Genomic DNA, 25,858 nt, shown 5'->3' with positions numbered 1-25,858 from the left:
AAAAATAGAAAAAGCAGAGGAAGAAGCATAGACAAAATAAAAGGGAGCATACCAGTCTAGACATGATCGCGGAGTTGAAAGTTACGAGCTTCCCTTCGACCCTCTCTTTGGGCTTCAGCTGCAGCACCCGACCAAGGCGACTCCATACCTTGTCGTCCGGCAGCTCCTCGGGCGATGCACGGTCTAGGTCTGACAGGCCATTGTACATCCACATCGGCCGCGTCCTCTCCGCCAACGGTGCAACACGGCAGCGATAGAGGGTGTGGAACACCCGCACCCTGTCAAGACCGCACCGTACAATCTTTCGAAGCTCCTCCTCGATGACTTCCACCTTTTTCTTCTCTTTATGGGCACAACCCCATGACCAACTGTCCTGCTTCTCTAGCCTCCCGCCGGTGAATGCCGAGAACGGCGCCTCTACCGGATTCCTGATGTAAAACCACTCCCCATGCCACCCCTAGTTGGAGTCATAGGGGATGTACGTGGGATACGAGCCTCCCGTGCTTGGCTTTCTCTGTAGGATGAAACCTCCCACCGGCGCGATCTCGGTCGGATTCCCCACCATCAAGGCTCTCCTAGAGAACAGCTACCGAAAGAAGTCCACGTGCGGATCCATCCCGAGGAAAGCCTCATAGATGGTGACAAAGCCGGCGATGTGCAGCACCCCCATCGGATTAAGGTGTTGCAGCTCTAGACCCCACTCATTAAGGAGCCCACGCAGGAACCAGTGCGTGGGGTATCCTAACCCGCGCTCATGGAAGGCAAGAAAGGACACCACCTCATCAAGCCGAGGTTGCAGGAACTCCTCCCTCCCGAGAGCCCTCCTAGGAACTCCTTCGCGATGAAGGCCTTCAACATCGACTCCCTCATGGTGAATGACCTCTAGTCCGACATTTCGCTCTGAGATCACAAAAAGATTTGTGAGTTTCTTTTTTCTCCCTCGCTCTTTCCTCTTTCTTTCCTAGAAACCGCCGTGGCTCTCAAGAACACTCTCGGCGAGAAGGAAGAGAAAAGGGGTGGCAGATGAGGAATAGGCGAAAGAACGGAGCAAAAACCTTCTCCTCCTCCAACTTAAGGAAAAGGGTACAATAGTTAGGGGAGGGTGCGCCGATCGGGAAAGGTGAAATGGTGGAACGAAAAAACCCTCTCTCTTTCACATTTCATGCAGATGAGACACGCCCTGACTGATGAGACGTGCCCTGCCCAACAAAATGGCTCCTGATCAGAAGGGATGTGGCCTAGGTATGGCTCACCACTACCACACGCCAGGCATGAGAACCAAAGCACCACCACACGTAGGCGGCCCTCCGCTTCCCCGGACGGGACTTGGAAAAACCCAAAACAGTATCTCCGCCGGGAGAGACCATTGGGTTGCCTAAAAGTAGATCGAACGGCTAAGAAAAACACACTGAGAGATAGGTAGAGAATGAAGGCACGCCCCATGTAGGCCATGCTGACTCCATCACGAACAACGAGCACGGGTCCTAGTCGGACATTTCCGACTAGAGCTCTCCAAACCCTGTCACACGAATCATCAAGGTAACACTACCACACCCCCTCTATTTCTTTATAAATCATTTCATACATCCATACACGCATTCATTCCATACGCCCATACCTCCTGGACGATTCAGGCCCTAAACCACCCGGGGGCTCGGGAACTAAGCATCGCACGTGCAGCGAAATGCATCACAACGCTCCGTGTTGCGTCACGAAGCGGTAGTTGCCTCATTCAACATGAGCAACTAATAGAGCTAGGGGAGAAAAATGTAGATGAGCTCCGTGCAGCCCTTGCCTAGTCTAGCAGATAGGGTCATCTCAACCTTCTTGTTTGATCCTAAACCTCTTGCCAAGCTCACAGAATCTCCATTGAGGGGAGGCTGTTAGGCCACCCGGTCGGTCTCTGGAATGACCCAGGCATCTGTAGGGTTGTAGGTAAAGGAGTAGTGGAATGTCATAAGAGGGCTATGCCAATCCCATCACGAACGACGGACCCAGATTCCACTCTATCATACCCGTTAGTGAACTCACCGAGCGTGTCACTCGAGCCCGAGCGATCGGGACAAGTGATAAAACTTAGCCCCTCCGGTTGTGAGGAACCGAGGATGGGATAACACACACAACTCAAACCGACCTCTACTAAAGCCCAACGGGGCTCGCGGGCTCAAGACACAAAATGCCTGGGTCTGCGACCCCGAACTCACCCCATCAGGATCCACGAGCACCGCCTTGCCGCCTTGCCCGATCCCTAAACTAACTAACTAACTGCCTTGGCTACGTGGGCTGCACCGACGCCAGGATCCACGAGCACCACCTTGCTGCCTCACCCGATCCCTAAACTAACTAACTAACTGCCTTGGCTGCACGGGCTGCACCGACCCCAGGATCTACGAGCACCACCTTGCCACCTCGCCCGATCCCTAAACTAACTAACTAACTGCCTCGGCTGTGCGGGCTACATCGACGCCAGGATCCACGAGCACCGCCTTGCCACCTCGATCGATCCCTAAACTAACTAACTAACTACCTTGGCTACGCAGGCTGCACCGACGCCAGGATCCATGAGCACCGCCTTGCCGCCTCGTCCGATCCCTAAAACTAACTAGCTCGCCTGGTCCCACGGTGCGCACCGACGCCAGGACCCGCAAGCTCTGACTCGACCAATCCCACGACGCGCACCGACGCCAGGATCCACGAGCTCTACCTCATCCAATCCCTAAGACTAACTACCTTGCCTGATCCCTAAGACTAACTGCCTCGCCCGGTCCCATGGCGCGCACCGACGCTAGGACCTGCAAGCTCCGTCTCACCCAATCCCTCAAAACTAAACTGCCTCGGCTGCGCAACGACGCCTTGGTCGATCACTCCGTCTTGACTAAAAAACACACACACACGCCCACTAAACAAACAACCCCTAGATGGTTCTATTTGAACCACTCGGAGGCTCAGGGGCTGCACCTGCGGGTGCGCTCATGCGCACCTGTCGACGAAATGAAAACCTCCCTCGCTGGCAACACGGAAAACCCCCTAGACGGTTCTGCCCGAACCGCCCAGGGGCTCGGGGGCTACACCCGCGGGTGTGCTCGCGCGCACCCGCTGTTGAGACAAAAACCCCCTAGACGATTCTGCCCAAATCACCCGAGGGCTTGGGGGCTCCTGTCGAGTTCATAAACCCGGGGTCCCTCACGGACCGGCTTCCCCGCAAAAACTCGGTCCAAGCAGACAGCGTGCAACTCATGGGCTGGCCCAAGTGTCTAAAACAATAGGCTAGGAAGACGGTCCAGTCACCGATCGGAAGGTCAGGTCGAGGAGGAACAACGCCCGCTTGTTGACTCCGGCCCACCTCTCCAACCAGAGCGCTCACTTCGGTCTCCAGTGCCTCAGGACGGTCTCTCCGATCGGAAGGCCTAGCAAAGCACTACCTCCGACTTTGACCCACGTCTCCGACCGGGGTATGCAAAGACCCTGCTCACTGCTCTTCTCCGACTAGCGCAACCAGAGCCAACTGGGACCAACCGACCGGAGACACCCGCTCAAAAGGGACCAGGGAACGAACGGAGACAGCAAGGCAAGGTGCTCAAATCAAACCAGGATATTAGGGACTGTACCCTGTCACCTACAGGAACAGTACTCTGTAACCGCCCTGACACAAACAGTATTGTAGACGCTGATATTTTCCTCTACAGTATTGTGGGCGTCGTTAACTCCCATATGGTAAGGCCCCCCACATGCCTCTGGGCATCGATAGTGTTGCGGGCGTCGGGATTTACCGTACCAAGTGAAGATGGTGAGACTCCTCACATGCCTCTGGGCATCAACAGTATATACAGGTGCCGACATCTGCCATACCCGAAACAAGATGATGTAACCTCCCACATACAACCGACATCCAATAGTGTTGTGGGCGTCTACCATCCTCCTATACCTGCCGGCGTGGACAACAAGACTTAGAAGCATATGAACTCTCTCCCTCTCACTTGTAAGGCCATCCCCTTTATCTATAAAAGAGGATGCGCTCTCTCCCAAGAGACTAAGTGGATTTAAGTTCATACAAGTCATTCCAGATTTATTAGATCAATCAAGTTCACTATATCACAACCATAGAACCGACAGGTTCGGACCTCAAGCACACGCTTGAACACTTAGCTTATAGAGGAACTCCTGTCGCTCTCTGCCCTTCCGACCAGAGCTGACCGGACCTCTCGTGCACCCCATCCTTCTCCTTCTCGTTTGTAACCCCACTACAAACTTCGAGCACCTAGGCTCAGGAATAAAGTCACCGACCGACTCAAACTGGACGTAGGGCACGTTGCCTGAACCAGTATAAATCCTGTGTCATTGAGTGCTAGGCCATCTCTGATCACAACGTACGGCAAAACTACAAATATTTACTTGCCGGTCACTTTCTGCACCGACACTACAAATATTTGTACATTCAAATAAGTTAAGTACTCTAAATATTAATGAAATTAGATTCAATGATCTATCTAATGACACTAATGTTTTGTATTTATTTGATTAAAGTTAAGTATATTTAATTTCTTAGGAAGTGAGAACAACAGTTAAAAAAAGACGGAGAGAGTATACACTAAGTTTTACCAGGCTGAAAACAACATTGTTAGTCGTGCAATTTGCTCGCTAGTTCTACTTTTCTCATTTCTGAAAGGCTCCATCCACGACGGGTTTAATTTTAATTTTAGAGCTTTGGTACGGTGCTTGAGTAGAACCGGTGGTTCCTCCCTTCAAAATTATTTACCGCAGCCATTGATTTAGAAAAATAATAAATTGTGCTTAAGGGCAGTTTAGTACGTTTTCTCTCCCTAACTCCACACCTCCTCATATCTTTTGTTTTTCTCTTTGAATCACTAAATGCCATTAGATTCGATTTCAACGTCTAATAATTCACGAAAGTCGCCGCGTGAAGTTACGAATCTGCGTTCGAGTGAGATGAGAAGTAGCTTTGGAGACGTAAAATACTATTATACCCTCTAAATTTAATAAATCAGTTCTGAGTCCACATTTTTTTTATTCCAGCCCACTGCTTAAATTTCTTCTATTTGGTTCCTTCTATTTTAAACCATCGGATGTAGCAAAACGGAGGCTCTCATTATTTCCTAGCGCCGTAAAATTTCACTTAATTTTAATTTTACTTCATTTTGTGTGATGTTAGATCGTTATTATGGAAATAGTCGCATTTTATCTTTTGCTTTATGGAGTTTTATCCCTTCAGTGTCCTTTATGTATGAAACAACTTGTCCGTGGCTTGTACAAAAATCTCCTGCGTCCGTCGCTGGTCCGAGCTGCCAAATCAGGTGGAATTTCACGACCAAGCATTGCAGCCTGTTGTAAAACATTAGAAGGATTCGAGAATAAAAAATTATAATCCCTGTTTATATGTGGACTTTTATCAAACTTTTAGATTTTGGCATGACTATATATACGTGGAAACTCTATATTGTAATGATCAATATTCAGATAAATAAAGAATAGTTTTCCTATCTTATGTTTATTTGTTCTTCTACTTTTACCCACTGGGGAAGGTCCTAACCACTGGCAATATGTTTTATAACACGTTATCAGCACGACAAGCTCTACGTCAACATCGCCGTTGAAGCCGCCGCCGATCTTCGACGCCAACCCTTGTGCCAACGTCTCACGACGACTACTTCAACGACGTCGACATCTCCGATGTTGTTAGCGGAACGGATCTACTACCTCTACCTATAACTAATATGCACTGCATCGCAGCAGGCAGTTCTACGACAATACCAAACGCCCTACGCGGTCCTACGTGGCATGTGAGGTAGATTAAATTAATGAAAGAATCGTATCTCGCATGCATTTGTATTGCTTATCAGGCTGGGCAATTGTTCCTATCCTAATATTATTATACATGTATTACATACAAGTATGTACATGCAGTACACAGACATGAACAATACATGCTTACGTCTAGGATTAAAATAAAGAAAGAAAAGAATATGTGGCTTGCACACCAAAGTCCTAGGCAATGTCCTAAGCCTGAACGCCATTATAGCGCACACCTGCTGAGAAACTTCGCAGCTACAGTACCAGGGCATTGAACGCCAAATCAGGGCATAGATCAGTAGGGTACACATCATCGGCGCAAAGTAAGAGACCACATCATAAATCAGCATGCAGACTGATTAATCGAATTTAAACCCTAATCGAACTGGCACGAAGACCAGCGCCCTGTTCGCTTGATCTATGAGCCGTATTTTTTCTATTAATAAATAATATTTTTTTCTCATACCAAATCAGTCAACATTACTCTTATACTTAGGTTATCAGCCAAACCAAACATGACACGGTTCACGAGAATCTAGATCTACTTGAAGCAGTAGCCCTGCACACCAGTCACCATGTAGAATCGAATCGGCAATTTTTTTTTTGTGCACGTTGTGGCTCTGTTCGCTTGTTCGCGAGCCGCCGCCGCCTGAAGCTGCCATCGCTAGAATCACCACTGGGTCGCCCGCACGCCAGCCGTCGCGGTCTTGCTCGCACGTGAACCTCATCTCGCCGTTTTGTCCGCATGAGAATCTTCTCCAGGACGCTTGCAAGCGCTTCACCTCTAGGACACTTGCATGTGCCTAGACTCCTGGACACACTCAAGGCCTGTTTAGTTTCAAAAACTTTTTTCAAAAAATACTACAGTAGCTATTACATCGAATTGCGATACGTGTATGGAGCATTAAATGTAGACGAAAAAAACTAATTGCACAGTTTGGTTGGAAATTACGAGACGAATGTTTTGAACCTAATTAATCCATAATTGAACACTAATTACTAAATAAAAACGAAAGTGCTACAATAGCCCAATTTCTAAAATGTGGCCAACTATGTGAGTTGCAGCCCGGCTGGAAGCCGCGCCGCCGCCGGACAGATAGAAGAAAATGAACAGTGATTGGAAAATGTGGATATATAGGGTTTCGGAAGACCTTACAGTTTTTTTGCCAAATAGAAGTGGGCCGCACGGGCCAGTTAGGAATTGCTTTCTTGGTGAATCCTGTGGGAAAGGAGATACGGAAACGGGTTTTAAAAGTTTCTGTATATCACGTGAAGGCTTGTTTATTATCTGCATGATTATAGTATCTTCTATGAGCTCTCTGTTTTTTAAACCCCCTCCGAGGCTCATATTCCAAATTTTTTAGCATATTTAATTGGTGAATAATTCTAAAAATGGTATAAGATGTATGAAGTCTCTAGATCATGCAAACCTTAGACTTATCACTTTTGAGAGGCTCATATTTGTTTTTCTTAGCATAATGAATTTTTAGGATGAACAAATGTTTGGTATTAATTCTGAAAATTTGTATATACCATAATCCTAAAAAATGCTAGGATGCTTCTAAAAATATTTAATATAACCATCCACTATCTTTTTGCACATTGCTACTTGTTTACATGCAGTAAACCTATACGCACATGATGATTTCAGTTATAATGATATATATATATATATATATATATATATATATATGCATACCTTCATGAAGAAGGGATATTTTGGATCTGCCTTGAATGATAGAATTATATAGCATGGTCATTGTTGAATCCTAGTAGGATATTTTACTAACACTAAAGTGGATTAGACTCAGGCACTATAGTTCCTGGTATTACTCTCAAGAATGAGTATGTGGCCATAATAAATTTCGAAGGTCTTATGGGACTCACTGAATGAGAAATTCTAGAACATATCCTATATTATGATTACATAATGTTAGAAATATTGAAAATTGAATTTTCAAGCTTATATGACCATATGGTAAATGCTACTCTATATAATATAATTACCTTGAAGCTTTGTGTTAAAAGTCATAAAAGATGAGATGATAAAGACGACATTGTCTAATTTCAGAAGAAATATTTTTTGAAATAGAAGATCATGAGCATTGAAGTACTAGAAGTATCCAATATCATCCAGAATTACTCAATATCAAGTAGAAATTGAGTCAGAATTTTTAGATAGCTCTATGAATCAGGATATGTGACTTGCATATATTACACTCCTAGAAGGATCGAGCAAGCATGAAGCTGCTAAATGTCAAACATTGAAGCTAAATATGTAAGAATGGATATAGATTAGAACATTTAAAGTTTTTCTTGAAGAAGAACTTAAATCATGTGCTTATAGATTTGTTTCTTTTGAAATTCATATCATGAAGTATTGACATAGTGGTGGTAGTGCTTTAAGTTTTAATTCCCGTTGAATTAAGTGAATTATGTAAACTCGTACCAGAGTTAATGGTTACTTTATTAGCTTGAAGACTAATATGAAGCATTTAATATTCTTTGTTGTAATTTTTACTTGCAGTAATATATGTTAATCTTGCATGGACTAAATTATGTTTTACATATAAACAATTGCCTATTGCCTATCTAAATAAATTTTACATTAATTTTATGCACAAAGAAGCCTCAATTAACCATAAAGGTTATAATTTTTTGTGCACTACTACCATCCACGTAGAAGGGAACTAAATTTCTAGAAGCACATGAACAATTGAACTATACTAGCATATTAACTGATCTTAGAAGAATCAATTTAGCCAAGAAATAGTATAATCCTAAAATTAAGTATCTAATACTTTAGCCAAGAAACTAGAAGTTTATGTCCTACCCTAAATCCGTTGTTGTACACTAAATAGTATACTGGATATGTGAATTTCATGTCATAGTCATTGAATACTAGAAGTATGATTGAATTTTATGGAACATTTGAAATGATTATTAATAGATGCATGAAGCTTATTACTGCTTGAAGTAATTATGGCATGAAAAGGAAGAGGAATTTTTGGTAAAGGCATAAGAAAATATGGATAATGTATATTTAATAGGCATAGCCTTCCTAAATCTATTTTTAAATGCATGTGAAGTTCTAGCCGCGTCCTTTCCGGCCGAGTTAACTTTCTCTACATTGCACTAATTGCAAGTAAGCTTGTAGCTTCGCATTTTGTTATTATCTATTACGTTGGATTGAATATCAATATTCCACGTTATGTTGTGCTCTCGTTGAGCTGCAACTATCTCTACTCCTACATAATATTAGCATAGAAGCTATATTCGTAGCTTGTAGCTACTATATTTTCCCTCATAATTAAATTGGCTAGCTAGCACACTAGTAGTTCTCATTGAACTAAGAAATATTTTGCTTTCAATGCGTTGCATGCATAAGCATTATATTGGTCTATGGCGAAGTAGCCTAAAATCAGGGAGAGTTGGTTAATATGAAATTATCTAAATGGAGAAGTGGCCCAATTGATGGGACAAATGATTGTGGAATTAAGATGGTGGATAACACACTTAGATGATTTGAGATTTTTTAAAAAAAAGGCATTTGGGAAATTTTGTATTAATAGCAATTATAAATTTTTAGAAGAAATTCCATGTGATTTTGAATGTTGCGTATTTTATACATTTGAAGTATATGGTCCATTTTTTTATGTATGAGTAATTGGATCATTTTTTGGCTAAACAATAAAAAAGTTAGACAATGAAATAGTTTTCTAAACCATGATATGTGCAAATCAGGGGGAGGACATCCCTGAGTTTGTAGAAATATTGAACATTCTTAAGTGCACTTTATGTATTCTAGCTCGCTGCATTTAATGAATAATAACCCCCATGTTTAAATATGTGCGTGAATATTTTCCATAAAATTTTATCATAGCATACATGAATGGACCTCTAATTATAGTTGGAGATACATAAATTTAAATTATTTTAAACCCATGATAGGGAATATCTTTTAAAGTATGCTATTAAAAGATCTAATATTGGCATTAGGGGGAGAAAGCCTATATTTTGAATGCGAAATATTATTTCCACAGAAGGAAAATGATCTTATAAGTAAACTATATTCCTTGAAGCTTTAAGTAAGAATACTATCACGCACTAAATGAAGCGGAGTATATGTCAAATATTTTTTAAAAATAAGAGGAGTAACTTGAAGTTATAAACCAGAAGTTATGTTTACTAGTAGTAAACTAAATATTGTATATTATCAAACTAAAATCTACAGGGACGCCTGTGAATTTTAGTTTAGTGTGTACTTATTGGATAGAAATAAAATAAAACTCCTCCATTCTCATGAAGAGAACACCTCATGAAGAAGGTTAAGAACCTCATGAAGAGGATCATCATGAAGATGAAATCCAACACACTAAGCGTGCGTATCATTAGTGTTGGGATGCAGAACAATAAATTATTTCTTATTTGGGAAATAACAAAGAGATAGAATAATCTCACATTGTGAGAATATTGGGAAAAATAATAGTTGCCGACAACGCTACCTCTAAAATTATAAATGTTTCTCTTATGAGAACTCGGATCCAGAAACAAAGTCCATGGCAAAGTCGCCTATAGCAATTATATCGGGTCAATGAAGAAAGCAATTAAGGTTGAATCTCCTACTCAGAAGAAATAAATGTTATGTCATATATCTCTGGCAAATGAAATGAATGAATATTAAATATGCACTTAATAAGTGGATTATGAAGATCCATATAGTTCCTGAAGAATATAAATCGTAATATATGAAAATTAAATCTCATACAAAGTATTAAGAAGTCTAAGATATAATATATTCCTCAATAAATATTGAAGTCTCAAAAAAAAGCATGTCCTAGAAGGAATAGTCATCAAATAACTTTACAGTGAATAACACTATCTCAATATGTATATCACATAATAATTTCTCATGTTGTAGAGAATATATCTCATAGAAGAGAAATGTTATTTACTAAGAATGAGAACATCTTTGAAGGATTTAATCTATGAAGGATTTACTAGTCGATTCTTGAAAAACATCATTAATTTCTAAAGTGAATGTAGAACCGAGAAAAAAAAATGAGGAATCCTAAATACCATGAAAATGACATACAAACGCTCAGAAAGTGCATATTGAAAGGCTAGCAATGAAGTGATGATATCCTCTAAATACCATAGAAGGTATGAGAATATTGGTGATTTTAGCAATTAAATTATCCCCTAAATATCAAATGTGAGACTGAATTTATTATTTAGTGGTACAATCAAAGTCCTGAAGATTTGTAGAATATATAATTTGAAAATCCACTAAGAAAGAATTATAAGTATTTAAACTCTAGTATAAGTTTGATACACTATCTAGAAGATATTAAATATTGTAATTTATTTATCCTTATAATTCTCTAAAAGAATTTATTACTTTGAAGCATAAAATTTATTTATTTTGCACAACTAATAAGTGGTTATTATACATGAAGCATACTACTCTTGTTAATTACCATATAATTCATAGAAGAATTATGAGCCATCTTTTTGAAAGATACAATATTGTGGTACTACGTACCTTTATTAAGCACATATTTATGAAAAGTGTCGTTCGAACAATGAAGTTTAAAATTTGGCTTTACGAGGGGGAGCATATTTTTATTGAATCTATCTTGAAGGAAAACCACTAGAATTACAAAAATCAAGTAGATCATATTTGCTAAAACACTGAAGTTTATACATAGATCATGAAGATCAATATCTATCGTGAAGGATAGAATATCCTGAAGAATACATGACCAAGAAGGATAAATGTTATACTCTTTTTCCCTGTGAGTTTTTACTTGAAGGTTTCTCACACAAGGTTTTTAATTAGACAACATGTGCATTGCAATTAACTAATGCGATGTATTCTTTTCTCCAAGAACCGTTTTTTTCCCACCGAATTTTCGGATGGAGTTTTTAACGAGGCATGTGCATATCATGGTAATCGCCCAATGAGGAGTGTTGTAAAACATATATACTCTATCCTATAAGGAATGGAGAATAAAGAATCATAATCCTAATCCGTTTGTATATGGGCTTTTACCAAACTCTTAGGCCTTAGCAAGACTATATATACGTGGGAGCTTTATGTTGTAACGACTAATATTCAGAGAAATAAAGAATAGTCTCCCTATCTTATATCTATTTATTCTTGTATTTTTACCTACTGTATTCATTATGAGAAACGGAGAAGGAAAGATCCTACGGCCTGTTTGTTTGGCTGTGGCTTATCGTAAACGATCGTAAATTTTCAGCCGGAACAGTATTTTTCTCTCACACAAACCAGCCAACAGTAGTTCTTCACGAACCAGCAACGAAACGAATTAGTCAACCGAACGTGCTGCTGCTGACATGTTTTATAGCAAAGTCAAACTCGGACCCATGCCATGACAGTGCAGCCAAAGATGTCTCGGCCGCACGACGGACCACATGCGCCGTGCGCGCGCGGCAAATGCAGCAGCTGCAACGTCGCAGTGGCCGCACCGGTCGGCACCGTGACGGGACGCCGGGGCGCACCAGCCATCGTGGTTGCACCGCGATGCGCACCGCACCCACACCGATCGACGCCACCATCGCGCAGCGCCGGCCCGGCCTCCTCCACTGTGCAGCGCGCGCGATCTGTCTTGGCGCCGGTCAAACGACGGGAAAGGAGATCCCTTGGTTTCCATCAAGAAAAAATCGCCCGCGAGCAGCCGTGGCCGGTGATTGCGGGCGCTCTGTTTCGTGAGAATCACAGGTCACAACGTAAACGTCCCACAGTCACACACCCCACGCACTGAAGCACCCACCCAGCGCCCACGCACTGAAGTGCCAAGCGGTAGGCAGCCAAAGCTAGCCACCAGCAGCGCAGTGCGGAGCCAGCCAGTGGCCACGAGAAATCGATCACATCGCTTGTTCTGCCCTACCGTCCCTCCTTTGGATTTGAGCTTTGGGGGTCTAATTATTGGCGATTAGCATCCATCGCCGCCGTCGATTCAATCCTTGTGCGCATACGCGATGCCATGGCCATGCGTGCCCTGCTTCCTAGGATGTGCTCGTTGTCCGTTTTGTTTCAGTTTCAGCAGTGAATGCCGGTGATGCCACGGCGAGGGAATGCTACTCACTAACTACTTGGCCTGGCACGCATGCGGCCAATCGATCGGCAGTCGCGGGAGCACCAAGTACGTACTATCAAGGACTAACCATGCATCCAATTCTATCGGTTGGCCATCGCTGCCTGGTGTCGTCGGAATTCTGACGAGAGATTAAGACAATGTAGCTGATTTTAGCTGAACATAACTGAACCACCGACAGCCCACGAGGACAGTGCTTTGTATCCCCAAGTCTTTATAGATTCCTACGTGTAATTACTGTGGCTGTAGGACTAGACTGTGTTCTTTTCTTTTTAGGAAGTTCATGACGAGTGCACACTCCACTCAACGATCGACCTGCTGTACAAGTTGTCCACCCGGACATTGTTCGATTTCGATAAATCACAGTTACGACTTACGAGCTTATTGCATGTTCCATCGCCGCTATTTTGTTCGTTCGTGTTGTCAAGACTAGGCAACTCTCCAGTAGAATCATCACTAAATTATCAAGGTTTGTTGCTTTCTGATCATAGGAACATGCCAAAGACATAGCAAGCAATGCACGACGGTAGCTGCACCATACGCTATCATATAGCCATACGCCTGTAAAGTTGCAGCACGCAGTTGCGGGTACAGCAGTACACGACACATCGTCCAGCTCCCACCGCGTGCCTCGGCTCGCAAATCGCAATTCGCCCGAAGGCCGAAGCCGAAGCGCGCGACACGGTGCCCATTCCGCCGCTAGGCGCTAGCCTAGCTCGCGCCGCGCCGGGCTGTTCCCCAACAGGGACTAGGCAACCACCGGATCGATCCGGTACGGTCCATCGTCAAACTATTGAGAGCATCCATTATGCACAATGTAACCACGTCTTACGTGGCATACTGTCATGTCCCCATCGTTAAATAGCAGCCGGTCCGGTGCACGCCGTCGCAGCGCGTCTCACAATCGTGTGCCGGACGGAATGGCGGCCATCATAGTCACGCTCCGCTGCATGGCGTGGCCGTGGCTGTTGGCGTTGGCAAGCTTCGCCTTCGCCTTCGCGACGCTGTGCGCGCCGGTCGCGTCGGCGGCGGCGGCGACGGCGTACATTGTGCACATGGACAAGTCGGCCATGCCTCGGGCGTTCGCGAGCCACCAGCAGTGGTACGAGTCCACGCTGTCCGCGGCGGCGCCGGGCGCGGAGATGTACTACGTGTACGACCACGCGGCGCACGGGTTCGCGGCGCGGCTGCGGGGCGACGAGCTGGAGGCGCTCAGGCGCTCCCGCGGGTTCGTGTCGTGCTACCCCGACGACGCCAGGGTGGTGCGCCGCGACACGACGCACACGCCCGAGTTCCTCGGCGTCAGCGCGGCGCCGGGGGGACTGTGGGAGAAGGCCGGGTACGGGGACGGCGTCATCGTGGGCGTGGTGGACACCGGCGTGTGGCCCGAGAGCGCCAGCTTCCGCGACGACGGGCTCGCGCCGGTGCCCGCCCGGTGGAAGGGCGTCTGCGAGTCCGGCACGGCGTTCGATGGCGCCAAGGCGTGCAACCGGAAGCTCATCGGCGCGCGCAAGTTCAACAAGGGACTCGTCGCCAACGAGAACGTGACCATTGCTGTCAACTCCCCGCGCGACACCGATGGCCACGGCACGCACACCTCGTCCACGGCCGCCGGCTCGCCGGTGGCCAGCGCGTCCTTCTTTGGCTACGCTCCGGGCACCGCGCGCGGCATGGCGCCGCGCGCTAGGGTGGCCATGTACAAGGCGCTCTGGGACGAGGGCACGTACCCGTCCGACGTACTCGCCGCCATCGACCAGGCCATCGCCGATGGCGTCGACGTCATCTCCCTCTCCCTCGGTTTTGACGACCAGCCGCTGTACCAGGACCCCATCGCCATCGGCGCGTTCGCCGCGATGCAGCGGGGCGTGTTCGTGTCGACCTCTGCGGGCAACGAAGGCCCCGACCTCGGATTCCTCCACAATGGCACGCCGTGGACGCTTACCGTCGCGTCGGGTACGGTGGACCGGGAGTTCTCGGGCGTCGTGACCCTCGGCGACGGCACCACCGTCATCGGCGAATCACTGTACCCGGGCAGCCCGATCGCGCTCGTGGCCACCACGCTCGTCTTCCTCGACGCGTGCGACAACTTCACGTTGCTCTCCAAGAACCGCGACAAGGTCGTCCTTTGCGACGCCACCGCCTCCCTGGGCGACGCCGTCTCTGCATTGGTACTGGCCCAAGTGCGCGCGGGCTTGTTCCTATCCAACGACTCCATCAGGGTGCTCTATGAGTCATTCTCGTTCCCGGGCGTCATCCTGAGCCCGCAAGATGGGCCCCTGCTGCTCCAGTACATACGAAGCAGCCGCGCGCCCAAGGCGGCGATCAAGTTCGAGGTGACCATCCTGGGAACGAAGCCGGCGCCGATGGTGGCGGCGTACTCGTCGCGCGGCCCGTCGGGGAGCTGCCCGACGGTCCTCAAGCCAGACCTGATGGCGCCGGGCTCGCTGATACTGGCCTCGTGGGCGGAGAACATCAGCGTAGCCTTCGTCGGATCAACGCAGCTGTACAGCAAGTTCAACATCATCTCCGGCACGTCCATGGCGTGCCCACACGCGGCCGGGGTGGCCGCGCTGCTCAAGGCCGTGCACCCGGAGTGGAGCCCGGCCATGGTCCGGTCGGCGATGATGACGACGGCCAGCGCGCTGGACAACACCGGGGCGTCCATCAAGGACATGGGCAACCGCAACCACCCCGCGTCGCCGCTGGCGATGGGCTCGGGCCACATCGACCCCACCCGCGCCGTGGACCCGGGCCTTGTCTACGACGCCGCGCCGGGGGACTACGTCAAGCTCATGTGCGCCATGAACTACACCGCCGCGCAGATCAAGACCGTCGCGCAGTCGCCGTCGTACGCCGTCGACTGCACCGGCGCGTCCCTCGACCTCAACTACCCGTCCTTCATAGCGTTCTTCGACGCCGACGGCGGGGCTGTCGAGCGCACGTTCACTAGAACCGTGACCAACGTCGGCGACGGGCCTGCGAGCTACAGCGCCAAAGTTACGGGCTTGAGTGGCTTGACGGTGACCGTGAGTCCGGACAAGTTGGCCTTCGGCGGCAAGAACGAGAAGCAGAAGTACACGCTTGTGATCCGGGGGAAGATGACGAACAAGAGCGGAGATGTGTTGCATGGTGCGTTGACGTGGGTGGACGACGCGGGCAAGTACACCGTCGGAAGTCCCATTGTCGCAACTACCGTGAGCTCAGATCAGTTTTAGGATCCGGACGTATAGCATATACTATATTTGTTCATCAAGTCGATAAGCTTGAGGCAAGTAAAGCTAGCTTGACAACAACTGAGCATACAGAATTGTTCAGTACGAAAATTGCTTTGCATAAAACCATACATCATTTATGGGCTTCATTGCAAGTGATTACAGTTATTGACCTTTTAATCATCATACGTCCATCATTTAGGTACTCAAATGCTTCTTTCAGTGTCGAAAGTTCCGCTTGATGAAAAAAGAAGAAGAAAATGAAGCATCCCAGATGATCTTGTTGTAGCTAAGTAGACGGCAGTCCCCTTTTCTAACCCCGAATGAGAAAAACTCTTATTTTGGAGGTCTTGTAGCTCCAGCAGTTCTCCAAACCCAACCCTAACGAGAAAAAAAAAATTCTCAGTAACTCAAATCATAGCCTCCCACTCCTCAAATAAAGGGGGAGACCTCTCCTCCCCAATCCACTATTTTTCTTATTGGGGATTGGATTTTCTCATTCTGCTGGAGAAAAGACCTTTGAAATGCCAAAACACGTTTTGTATCTCTTCCAATAACTAGTTTTTGGTGTTGGAGTATTCTCCTACTGCTAGAGATGCTCATGCTTTAATTTCCATGTAATCCTCTAAAAATGGATGACGATTTAGAGGGGCTTACTGTATGTCACCTTACCAACACGACTCAAAGCAACCCAAAATTTATATGATTAGCCTTTCTTCCATGTAACTAACGAGAATTTTAGAGGTGCTTACTGTACGTTGGGACTGGGACAGAAAACTGGCTGGCAAGAGAAAAGGGTGACACCTCACACCAACGGACAACCAACAAGGGGTTACGCCCCCTCTGTTTAGGACCCCTTTGGAACATATTAATTTCACAGAATCAATTTATTTTCAAAGGAAAAACGTGGGAAACAGGAAATAAATGTTTCACGCTTTACAAAGATGCCTTAATCTCCCACAACGGCAAGGGCAACGAATGAGTTTCTATATGTTCCATCGACAGTAGTTGTAAACCTTAGAGCCCTGTTACACATATTTCTTTTTAATAAAATTTGTTTACCATGTCCGATTTTGATCTTACGGCACTCGACCAAGACTAGAAGGCAAAGACAATACATCGCTATTACAGAGACAGTTAAAACTTAAGCTGGAAAGTTGATTCACACTAAAAACTGCAATACTAGGTCTCCTGCCTTCACTCTGATCCAGTATTGATGCGTCTCCAGCCTTCACTCTGATCCAGTAGCCATCAAGAACTCTCCTTCGCACACTAGGTCGGCACCAACGTAAGCTTTCCCTTCCATCTTTGCAATTCCGAATCTCTTCTGCAGCTTGATCAGAGTCATTCTCATGATCAAGGTGTCTCCAGCAATCACAGGCTTCCGAAACCTCACTTTATCAATCCCTGCAAAAAAAAAGTTCTCTCGAGATCCACCTACTTCAGGCTGCAACATCACTATTCCTCCAACCTGGGCCATTGCCTGCAAATCATGGTCAACAATTGTCTCATACCAATTAATCAGAAAGCTGTTTGTTTGAGACAATAAGCAGCTGTAATGTCTTCAGAAGAAACACAGAGCAGAACAGATGCTGCATACATAAACATGTATATCAAAATTGGACCTTCTATTCTATTGTTATTCCAAAATGCATCAAGCAGCAGAATTACCATACTTGCTACCTCAGCTTACATCCTATATGTAAAAACATAGACCTGAGTCATGCATACTGATCCCTTACAAGTATAACTTGCAGTTGATTGTCTATGTCCGTTTATTCATTCTGCAACAATCTGAAACTACGTGTTTGATTGACATCAGTAGCTTCACTTTTAAAAGGTATGAAAATGCTGGAATAGAGCTACTGAATGACAAGATCCAGCACCAATGGTCTAGCATTCATCAATTCATAGTACACATGCGAATGGTGAATTCAACTAAATTTGTTCTGAATTAGACCAAAAAGAGTGGCACTCTAAGATTTCAACCAGTATAGTTTCAGAAAAATGTATGGTGATGCAACACCAATTTAATCTACACGTCAATAATGATGAAACAATTGCATCTCAGTAGGCAATATAGGTATCAAAAAAGGAAAAAATAACGAGAATATTATATACCTCAACCATGAGAACACCAGGCATTATGGGCCGTTCAGGGAAATGTCCTGGGAAGAAGTTATCGTTTATTGTCACATTCTTGATTGCAACAGCATATTCTCCTGGTTTGTAATCAATAACTCTGTCAACCAGAAGGAACGGGAACCTACATGCATATCAACAAAGAATAGAGGCACTTAAACACAAAAAACTGGAAAGTCGAGTATCTTCACTACTTACAGAAACAAAAAATGGTGGTGGTGGCTGGTGGCAGAAGGATCTTCCATTGACTGATCTTTATATGCATATGTACAATGTTTTTAAGGCGGTAAGGCGAGGCGTGGCGACTGACTACCGCCTTACGCTTAAGCGACTAAGGCGTGAGGCGAGGCGACGCCTTAACATCTTAAGGGAATCTTAAAAGAGCAGCTTAGAGTGGTAGATAATGAAGAAAAACAAAAAAGGAAAAAGGAAAAAGAAAGGAGAAGGAGCAAGTAGTCTGGCCCAGCCCACCAGGCAGCCCATATACCCCTCACCTTTGACCTTCCTGCTTCATCTCTAGAACTCCCAATCCTCTCTCTCCAGCGCCGCCGCACTTCTCTCTCTCTCTCTCTCGTTCTCCACTGCCGCTCCACCTCCGCCCCTCTCTGTCTCTTGCTTCCCTCTCTCCTCCAGATGTGCTGCTCGTCTTGCTTGATAGACGGAGGAACAGAAGGGCTTTGGACGCTGCAGCTCGATGGAGGAACAGAGGAGGCAAGATGTTGTAGGTCAGCGCCGATTGGGGGAACATGGCCGCAGCCCGCACAGGCGGCCGCACAGCTCGGCGGCGGGCGGGCAGCAACTTCTCCCGTCGGCGCGGGAGAACGCGTCCGCACGGGCGAGCTGCGGCTTCTGGTTCCCCTCCTGCTCTCCTGCTGGTGAATCTCCTGCGCGCCCGCTCTCTCTCCCTCCGGCGCACTCTGTTTCTCCTGCGCACCCCATCTCTCTCAGTTTTCCCCGCCGTTTCCAATCCTTCTCACGCATTTTCCCGCCGCCCAGAACAGAGACCTCCCCGTAAGGCGAGTTGTCTGCTGTGGCGTCCCGCGGGGAGGGGGAGGCGGAGCCTCGACGGCAGCAGCTTCTACCGGCGGCGCGGGCGAACGCGTTCGCGCGGGCGAGCAGGTAGGTCCGTCTTCCCTGCGAGCGCTCCTCTCTCTGCTCTCTGATTTCTCCTGCACTCCTCTCTCCCGCGCGCCTGCACTTTCCCCGTCCTTTCTCCCGCGCCCGCGTTTTCCTACCGTGGCCATCCCTGTATGGCGCCCGCCTTGCTCGGTTTCGACGAATCAGACGCCAAATCGACGACTTCCGGACGCCATGGTAGTAAGGCGGACGCCATACCAATCTGAGGCGAGTCATCCGCCAAGTCGTCCCGCCTGTAGCGCCTTGCCGATTAGGCGACGCCAAAGCGACGCCTTAAAAACATTGCATATGTATATGATAAAAGTGATCCTATATGATTTCCTTTGCTTTTGTGATATAGTAACAAGGTTTCTTAGAGTTCTGTGGCTAGATTAGGGGGAGTCAGTAAACAAGTTTAGTAGATAAAATTACTAGACTCCATTTATTTGAATACTATGGTAACCAACAAGCACCCGACTACTCATTCACCTATGAAGCATCATCATTATGGCTAGGAAATACACAAAAAAGCACTTAGTGCGTTCAATTTTACAAGGTGCAACTTGACTTGGTATGGTCTTCCAAATTGAAACTTGATTACAAATATCTCTTGTATGATAATTTTACTAATAAAAGAATCATGACCATAAGAACTTGAAATAAAAAAAAATCTAGTTGCATCACTTCTGTATGACTAAATATATACATGGTTAGCCTAAAAATTTAATGTCATTCACTGTTCAAAAAGAAACTTAGAAGGCTTGAAATGTGCAGTAGCTAGGCTAACTTGAACATTTCCATATGCACATACACAGCTCTGAAAGGTTTTCTTTAGAGCATTGGTCAAAAACACACTTACAACCGAAGCCAGAAAGGGTGCCATTTGGTCATAACTATTTTTTAAGAAATGTTAATGATTATCCTTTTTATGACAGTAGTGCAGAGTTATTTATTTATTTCATTTCCACAATCCACATGACTGGTAAAGACATTAACTCAAATCAAAATAACAGGGGTGAATCCATCAGAGGAGGGAAGTCAGACAAATAGTCAGCTTCATAGGTAGGAAGTTCGTTATAAATTCAAAGCAATACAATATACAAGCAAATCACATGATCAGAATTTAATTCTTAGGCTAAAAAATCTAACAGCCCGTTTACAACATACACGTCATGCATTTTTTACTGGCAAAGCCCTAAAGTTCTGATTAAGAAGTTCTGTACCTGCATTTCACACATTTTTAGACATCTGCTAAGCAAATCTAGGCACATAGTAAGCCACAATGAACAAATAGCACCCACAATAAGTGACTCACCTATGTGGCAGGATGTCACGGATCTGGTTGATGTCCATGAAAGTTGGAAAGGCAGGGAATCCTGAAAGGGGATCACACCGCCCCAGTAAGCACAAGCATCAGTATCAAACATGTCCGAAAAGCAACAGCAAACACACAACACAAATACAAATGAAACGACAGGCATAGCAAGGAGAAGCGGAAGTATAGTCACCGACTTTTCTCTATGGGCGTCTCGGCCTCGAACTTCTCTCCGGCCACGGCGCGCCGCGCGACGAGCGGCCTGCCGGAGGGCGCGACGAAAGCAGGCGCGCGGCGGCGGGGCCGGACGGCGAGGCGTACGGGGAGAAGCGGGGCGGTCGATATGGAGGCCGGCGAGATGATAGAGCACGGGGATCTCGACATGGCCGCGGGTTCCATCGGCGGGGAAGAGGAGGGGGGAGCAGGGAGGGAGGGGGGCGGAAGCGCGTGCTGTTTTGAAGTTGAAGCAGGGCAGGGGAAGATGGCGGCGGGCGCGACGCGATGCCTGCCGATGCGTACGAGGTGGTCTGGTCAGGTGGGCAGGTGGCCAAGGTCGAAGTCGGAACAGGGTTTTCAGCCGGGCTTTGGAAACTTCAGCCCAATTTGGATCAGGGAAAAACTCCAAAATTTTTCTGTCCGCCGCCTATCTTGGGGCTGTTTATTGAGACTCGTTGACGTCGCTTACAATGAATCTTTGGTTGCCATTAAAAATTATAATATTTCTTAACTTCCATAATTCCATCAATTTGTATTTTTTGGGTGACTCTGTACACCGGTTGACAGATTTGACAACAACAAATCTGTCAGATGTTTGGCCAATCAAAAAAGAAGACAGCTCACCGAAAGAAAATTAGACAGATAATACACATAAATCTATCGATAGTTTTGTTGGTTTTATATATGTTGAATTTTGCGTTTGAGTTCAAAGTTTTGAACGTACAAAGTTTGTAAAAGTCAATAGTTTGAAAGTTTATGAATCCTAAGTGTAAAGTTTTGAACCTAGCCACACAAAAGTTTATAATGTCATAGTTTAAAGTTTTGTTCCTATAGAAATATAAAGTTTGTAATGTCATAGTTGAAAGTTTATAAATTCTAAGTGTAAAGTTTTGAATCTAGCAGTGCAAAGTATATAACGTTGTCGGGTTCATAAACCCGGGGTCCCTCGTGGACCAGTTTCCCAACAAAGGCTCGGCCCAAGAAGACAGCAAGCAACTCATGGGCCGGCCCAAGTATCCGGACAACAGGCCAGAAGGGCGACCCAATCATCGATCGAAAGGTCTGACTGAGGAGGAGCGGCACCCGTTTTCTGACTCCGGCCCACCCCTCCGAGCAGAGCGCTCGCTCTGACTCCAGCCGCCTCCGGACAGCCTCTCCGACTGGAAGGCCTAGCAAAGCACCACCTCCGACTCCGACCTCACGCCTCCGACCGGAGTATGCAAAGACCCTACTCACTGCTCTTCTCCGACTGGCGCGACCAGAGCCGATTGGGACCAACCGACCGGAGACGCCCGCCCGGAAAGGACCAAGGAACGAACGGAGAAAGCAAGGCAAGGCGCTCAAGTCAAACCACGATACCAGGGACCGTACCATGTACACCTGCAGGAACAGTACTCTGTATCCACCCTGACATGAACAGTATTGTAGGCGCCGACATTTTACCTATAGTATTGTGGGCACTATTAACTCCCATACGGTAAGGCCCCCTACATGCCTCTGGGCATCGACAGTGTTGTGGACCCCGAATTTTGCCGTACCGAATGAACATGGTGAAACTCCTCATATGCCTCTTGGCATCAATAATATATATAGGTATCGACATCTGCCATACTCGAAACATGACAACGTAACCTCCCACATGCATCCGACATCCAACAGTGTTGTGGGCGCCTACCATCATATTGTACCTGCCGGCGTGGGCAATAAGATTTAGAAGCATACGTACTCTCTCCCTCTCACTTGTAAGGCCATACTCTTCATTTATAAAAGGGGATGTGCTCTCTCCCAGGGGATTCAAGTGATTCCAGATTCATTAGATCGATCAAATTCACTAGCTCATAATCATAGAACCGCTAAGTTCGGACCTCAAGCACACGTTTGAATACTTAGCTCATAGCGGAGCTCTTGTCGCTCTCAGCACTTCCGGTCGGACCTCTTGTACACCCTATCTTTCTCCTTCTCGTTTGTAACCCCACTGCAAACTTCGAGCACCTGGGCTCAGGAATAAAGTCACCGACTGACCCAGACTGGACGTAGGGCACGTTGGCTGAACCAGTATAAACCCTGTGTCATTGAGTGCTATGCCACCTCCAATCACAACGTACGGCAAAACTATAAATATTTACTTGTTGATCACTTTCCGCACTGACAAATGTGATAGTTCAAAGTTTTGAAAGTACCAAGTTTGTAATGCCATAGTTGAATGTTTATAAATTCTGAGTGTAGAGTTTTGAACCTAGCAGTACAAAGTTTATAATGCGATAGTTCAAAGTTTTGAACCTAGCAGTACAAAGTCAGTTTTTTTTGCTGAGTTGTCATCTTTTTAGGCCCCGTTTGCATGCCTTTAAACCCGGCTTGATCCGCTTCTTTTTTCACCCGGGACAGTGTTTTCTTCTCACAAATTCCTCTAGATTCATCCAGATTCCTTCAAATTTTCTCCAAGCGAACGAGACCTTATTAGTCAAAATCTGACAGATTTTGACAGAACAAATCTATCAGTTGATGGCCAGACAGTCCGCCCAGAGAACGGCACGATTTTTCAAACAAAATGAATGGTACAGAATCTGACAGAGATGAATCAAAGTTTTACGTCAACAGAAATATAGCAAATTTCTTTTTTCCCCTTCCTTGCCATTACTGCTACATATGTGGGGTTTGCTCTCTTAACTGTCAGTTGTTTAGATAATTTGATTCCTTAATTGCCATTGAGCATTCCTTAAGGGCACGGCGGCAGTTAAGGAAACAATGGCATTCCTTAAGAGCATTCCTTCCGTCAATGGCAATTAAGGAAACAAATTATCTAAATAGATTACAGTTAAGGAAACAAAAACCCATATATGTAACGGTGACGACAACAAAGGGATAAAAAATTATAAATTAATGGTAACTCTTCTGTTTATTTCCCTAGTCCTGTCCGGCACGGTTGACTAGCCTGTTTAAGCCGGGCTCCTATGGTACAACCTCGCGTGTTTGGTTGTCATGTAAGCCGGGCTGAGCTGAGATTGTATTTGATAGCACATGGATATTTCGGTGAAACTGCTACTCTGAAGTTCCTGTCATTCTGTGTAAACATTCAGAGATCACACTGACTCACTGGTCACTAAGAATCAACAACCTCAACGCTCAACACGACAGGTCGCGACTTTTTATAGCTGATCTCACTCCGAAATGAACTTGACGAAAGACGTGACATCGTTCCACGAGGATCCACCCTCTTCACACGCAGCGCGAGCCGCATCCTTCAGCAGCGCGGCTTTCCTCAACCTGTCCTCGGCCTCCACCGTGTCGCGACGCATGAGCCTGTCCACTGCCGCGGCGATCTCCTCTCTTTCTACGACGCCGTCGGCCCGTGCCTTCTCCCTGAGACCAAGCCCAGTCTTCCACACCTCGACGACAAGCCGGCTGTTGAACGGCTGGTCGAACGCTATAGGCAGGGTCAGCATGGGCACGCCGGCGTAGACTGCCTCGAGCGTAGAGTTCATGCCGCAGTGGGTGAAGAACCCGCCGACCGAAGGGTGGCAGAGCACCCTCCGCTGATCGGTCCACGGCACGATGACGCCGGCGTCGCGTCCATCGATGAGGCCTCGCACGTGGGAGCGCGCGTCGGCGTCGCAGAGAGCCCACAGGAACCTGGCCTTGCTCTTGGCTAGGCCGGCGGCGATCTCGTCGAGCTGGGCGGATGAGACTGAGAGGAAGCTGCCAAGCGAGACGTAGAGCACCGAGCCCACTGGTTGTGAGTCTAGCCAAGCTGTGTAGCCTACTCTTTCCGCCGCGTCGGCATGGTGTTCTTGGACTTGGAGTGACATGAAGGGGATGCAAGGGCCTACTGCGTACACCGGGCATGACAGTTCGTGCCTGAGGGCGTCGATGGCGTCGCTCTCGAGCTCGTAGAAAGATGTGAAGAGGACACACTGCACATTTCGCAGAGCAGAGTAGGCTTCAAGCGTTTTTGCTCGCATCGTCTTGTTGGTGTTTGTGGGCGCAAGGTCGCTTGGTCTGATTGATTTCGTGCCTGGGATGTAGTATTCGACCAAGTAAGGATCAGTGCCATCTGCACAGGAAACACAAGATCGTTGTGCAGAAATAATGACGACAGACCAAAGAAGAGCAGTGTTAGAACGGGGAAGAAGAAGGTCTGAATTCTGAGGGGCAAGAACTCGTACGTACCGGAGGTCTTGTTCACCGGCGAAGTGCTGCCGCCGTCGTCCGCCGCGGGTGGCAGGCGGTGGAAGTTGTACTGCACCGCAAACACGGTGGCTCTCAGCGGACAGAGCACGCATACCGGCACGCCCCTCCGTGCGCCGACGGCGACGGTCCACGGCACGAACACGTCGGCCACGATGGCCGCGGGCGCCAGCGGCGCGGCGAGGAGCTGGTCGAGGAGGCACTCGAACGGCGCCTCCATCCGGGTCTACACGGCCTCCACGAAGCCGACCATGTCACCGGCGCGCCCGTGCTCAGAGGGGACCTCGTTCGGGATGGCCTCGAAGCGGACGCGTGGGCCCAAGGTCGCCGCCGGGGTACCGACCAGACCGAGCCACTCCTCGGTGACGACGACGGTGGCGGTGACGCCGTCGCGCGCTGCCAGGAGGCGGCACAGGTTCACCATCACGTTGACGTGGCCGCGGCCCGGGTACGGCACAGCCACGACGTGGCACGGAGGCGTGGGCATGGAGCTCATCGCTACTGGTCAGTGGTTACTGGTCAGCATCAGCTGCTAGGGATTAAGAGTTGTAGAGGAAGTAGGGGAAGAATGGCAAGGAGCATAAGTGCCAATGGACTCGAGAAGTGCAACTTGGTTATCGGATAGTCCGTTTTGGATGCGGTGGAAATTGGAGTGCTAACTGAGTGATTGGACATTGGTATTTGTCACAGCATATCGTGACAAACAAGCTCCACCGCATCCGCTCCTTTCACCCCGTCCC

The 25,858-nt window shown here is 47.0% G+C and overlaps 2 protein-coding genes and 1 pseudogene across 2 annotated transcripts; 1 reads left to right on the top strand and 2 right to left on the bottom strand.

The window, feature by feature from the left end:
* The first annotated feature begins 13,802 nt into the window (after nucleotides 1–13,802).
* LOC136517744 (subtilisin-like protease SBT3) lies at nucleotides 13,803–16,347 on the top strand. Its single transcript, XM_066511388.1, has one exon. The coding sequence runs from the start codon at nucleotides 13,853–13,855 to the stop codon at nucleotides 16,145–16,147; it is 2,295 nt and encodes a 764-aa protein (XP_066367485.1). The 5' UTR covers nucleotides 13,803–13,852; the 3' UTR covers nucleotides 16,148–16,347.
* Nucleotides 16,348–17,010: 663 nt separating this feature from the next.
* Nucleotides 17,011–21,198, bottom strand: LOC136518312 (uncharacterized). The gene is made up of 4 exons (XM_066511963.1): nucleotides 20,915–21,198; nucleotides 20,718–20,778; nucleotides 18,266–18,410; nucleotides 17,011–17,627 (listed from the first exon to the last, which is right to left on the bottom strand). Exons 1-4 carry the CDS (start codon nucleotides 21,114–21,116, stop codon nucleotides 17,376–17,378), a joined length of 660 nt encoding a protein of 219 aa, XP_066368060.1. The 5' UTR covers nucleotides 21,117–21,198; the 3' UTR covers nucleotides 17,011–17,375.
* A 2,880-nt stretch (nucleotides 21,199–24,078) lies between these two features.
* LOC136518739 (UDP-glycosyltransferase 87A2-like) lies at nucleotides 24,079–25,621 on the bottom strand (annotated as a pseudogene).
* Nucleotides 25,622–25,858: the final 237 nt, after the last annotated feature.

Source organism: Miscanthus floridulus, chromosome 17 (assembly GCF_019320115.1).
Source record: "Miscanthus floridulus cultivar M001 chromosome 17, ASM1932011v1, whole genome shotgun sequence".
In the NCBI taxonomy this organism is placed as follows: Eukaryota; Viridiplantae; Streptophyta; class Magnoliopsida; order Poales; family Poaceae; genus Miscanthus; species Miscanthus floridulus.
Note: the sequence above shows the minus strand (reverse complement) of the source record. Positions and strands in the feature narration are given on the sequence as shown.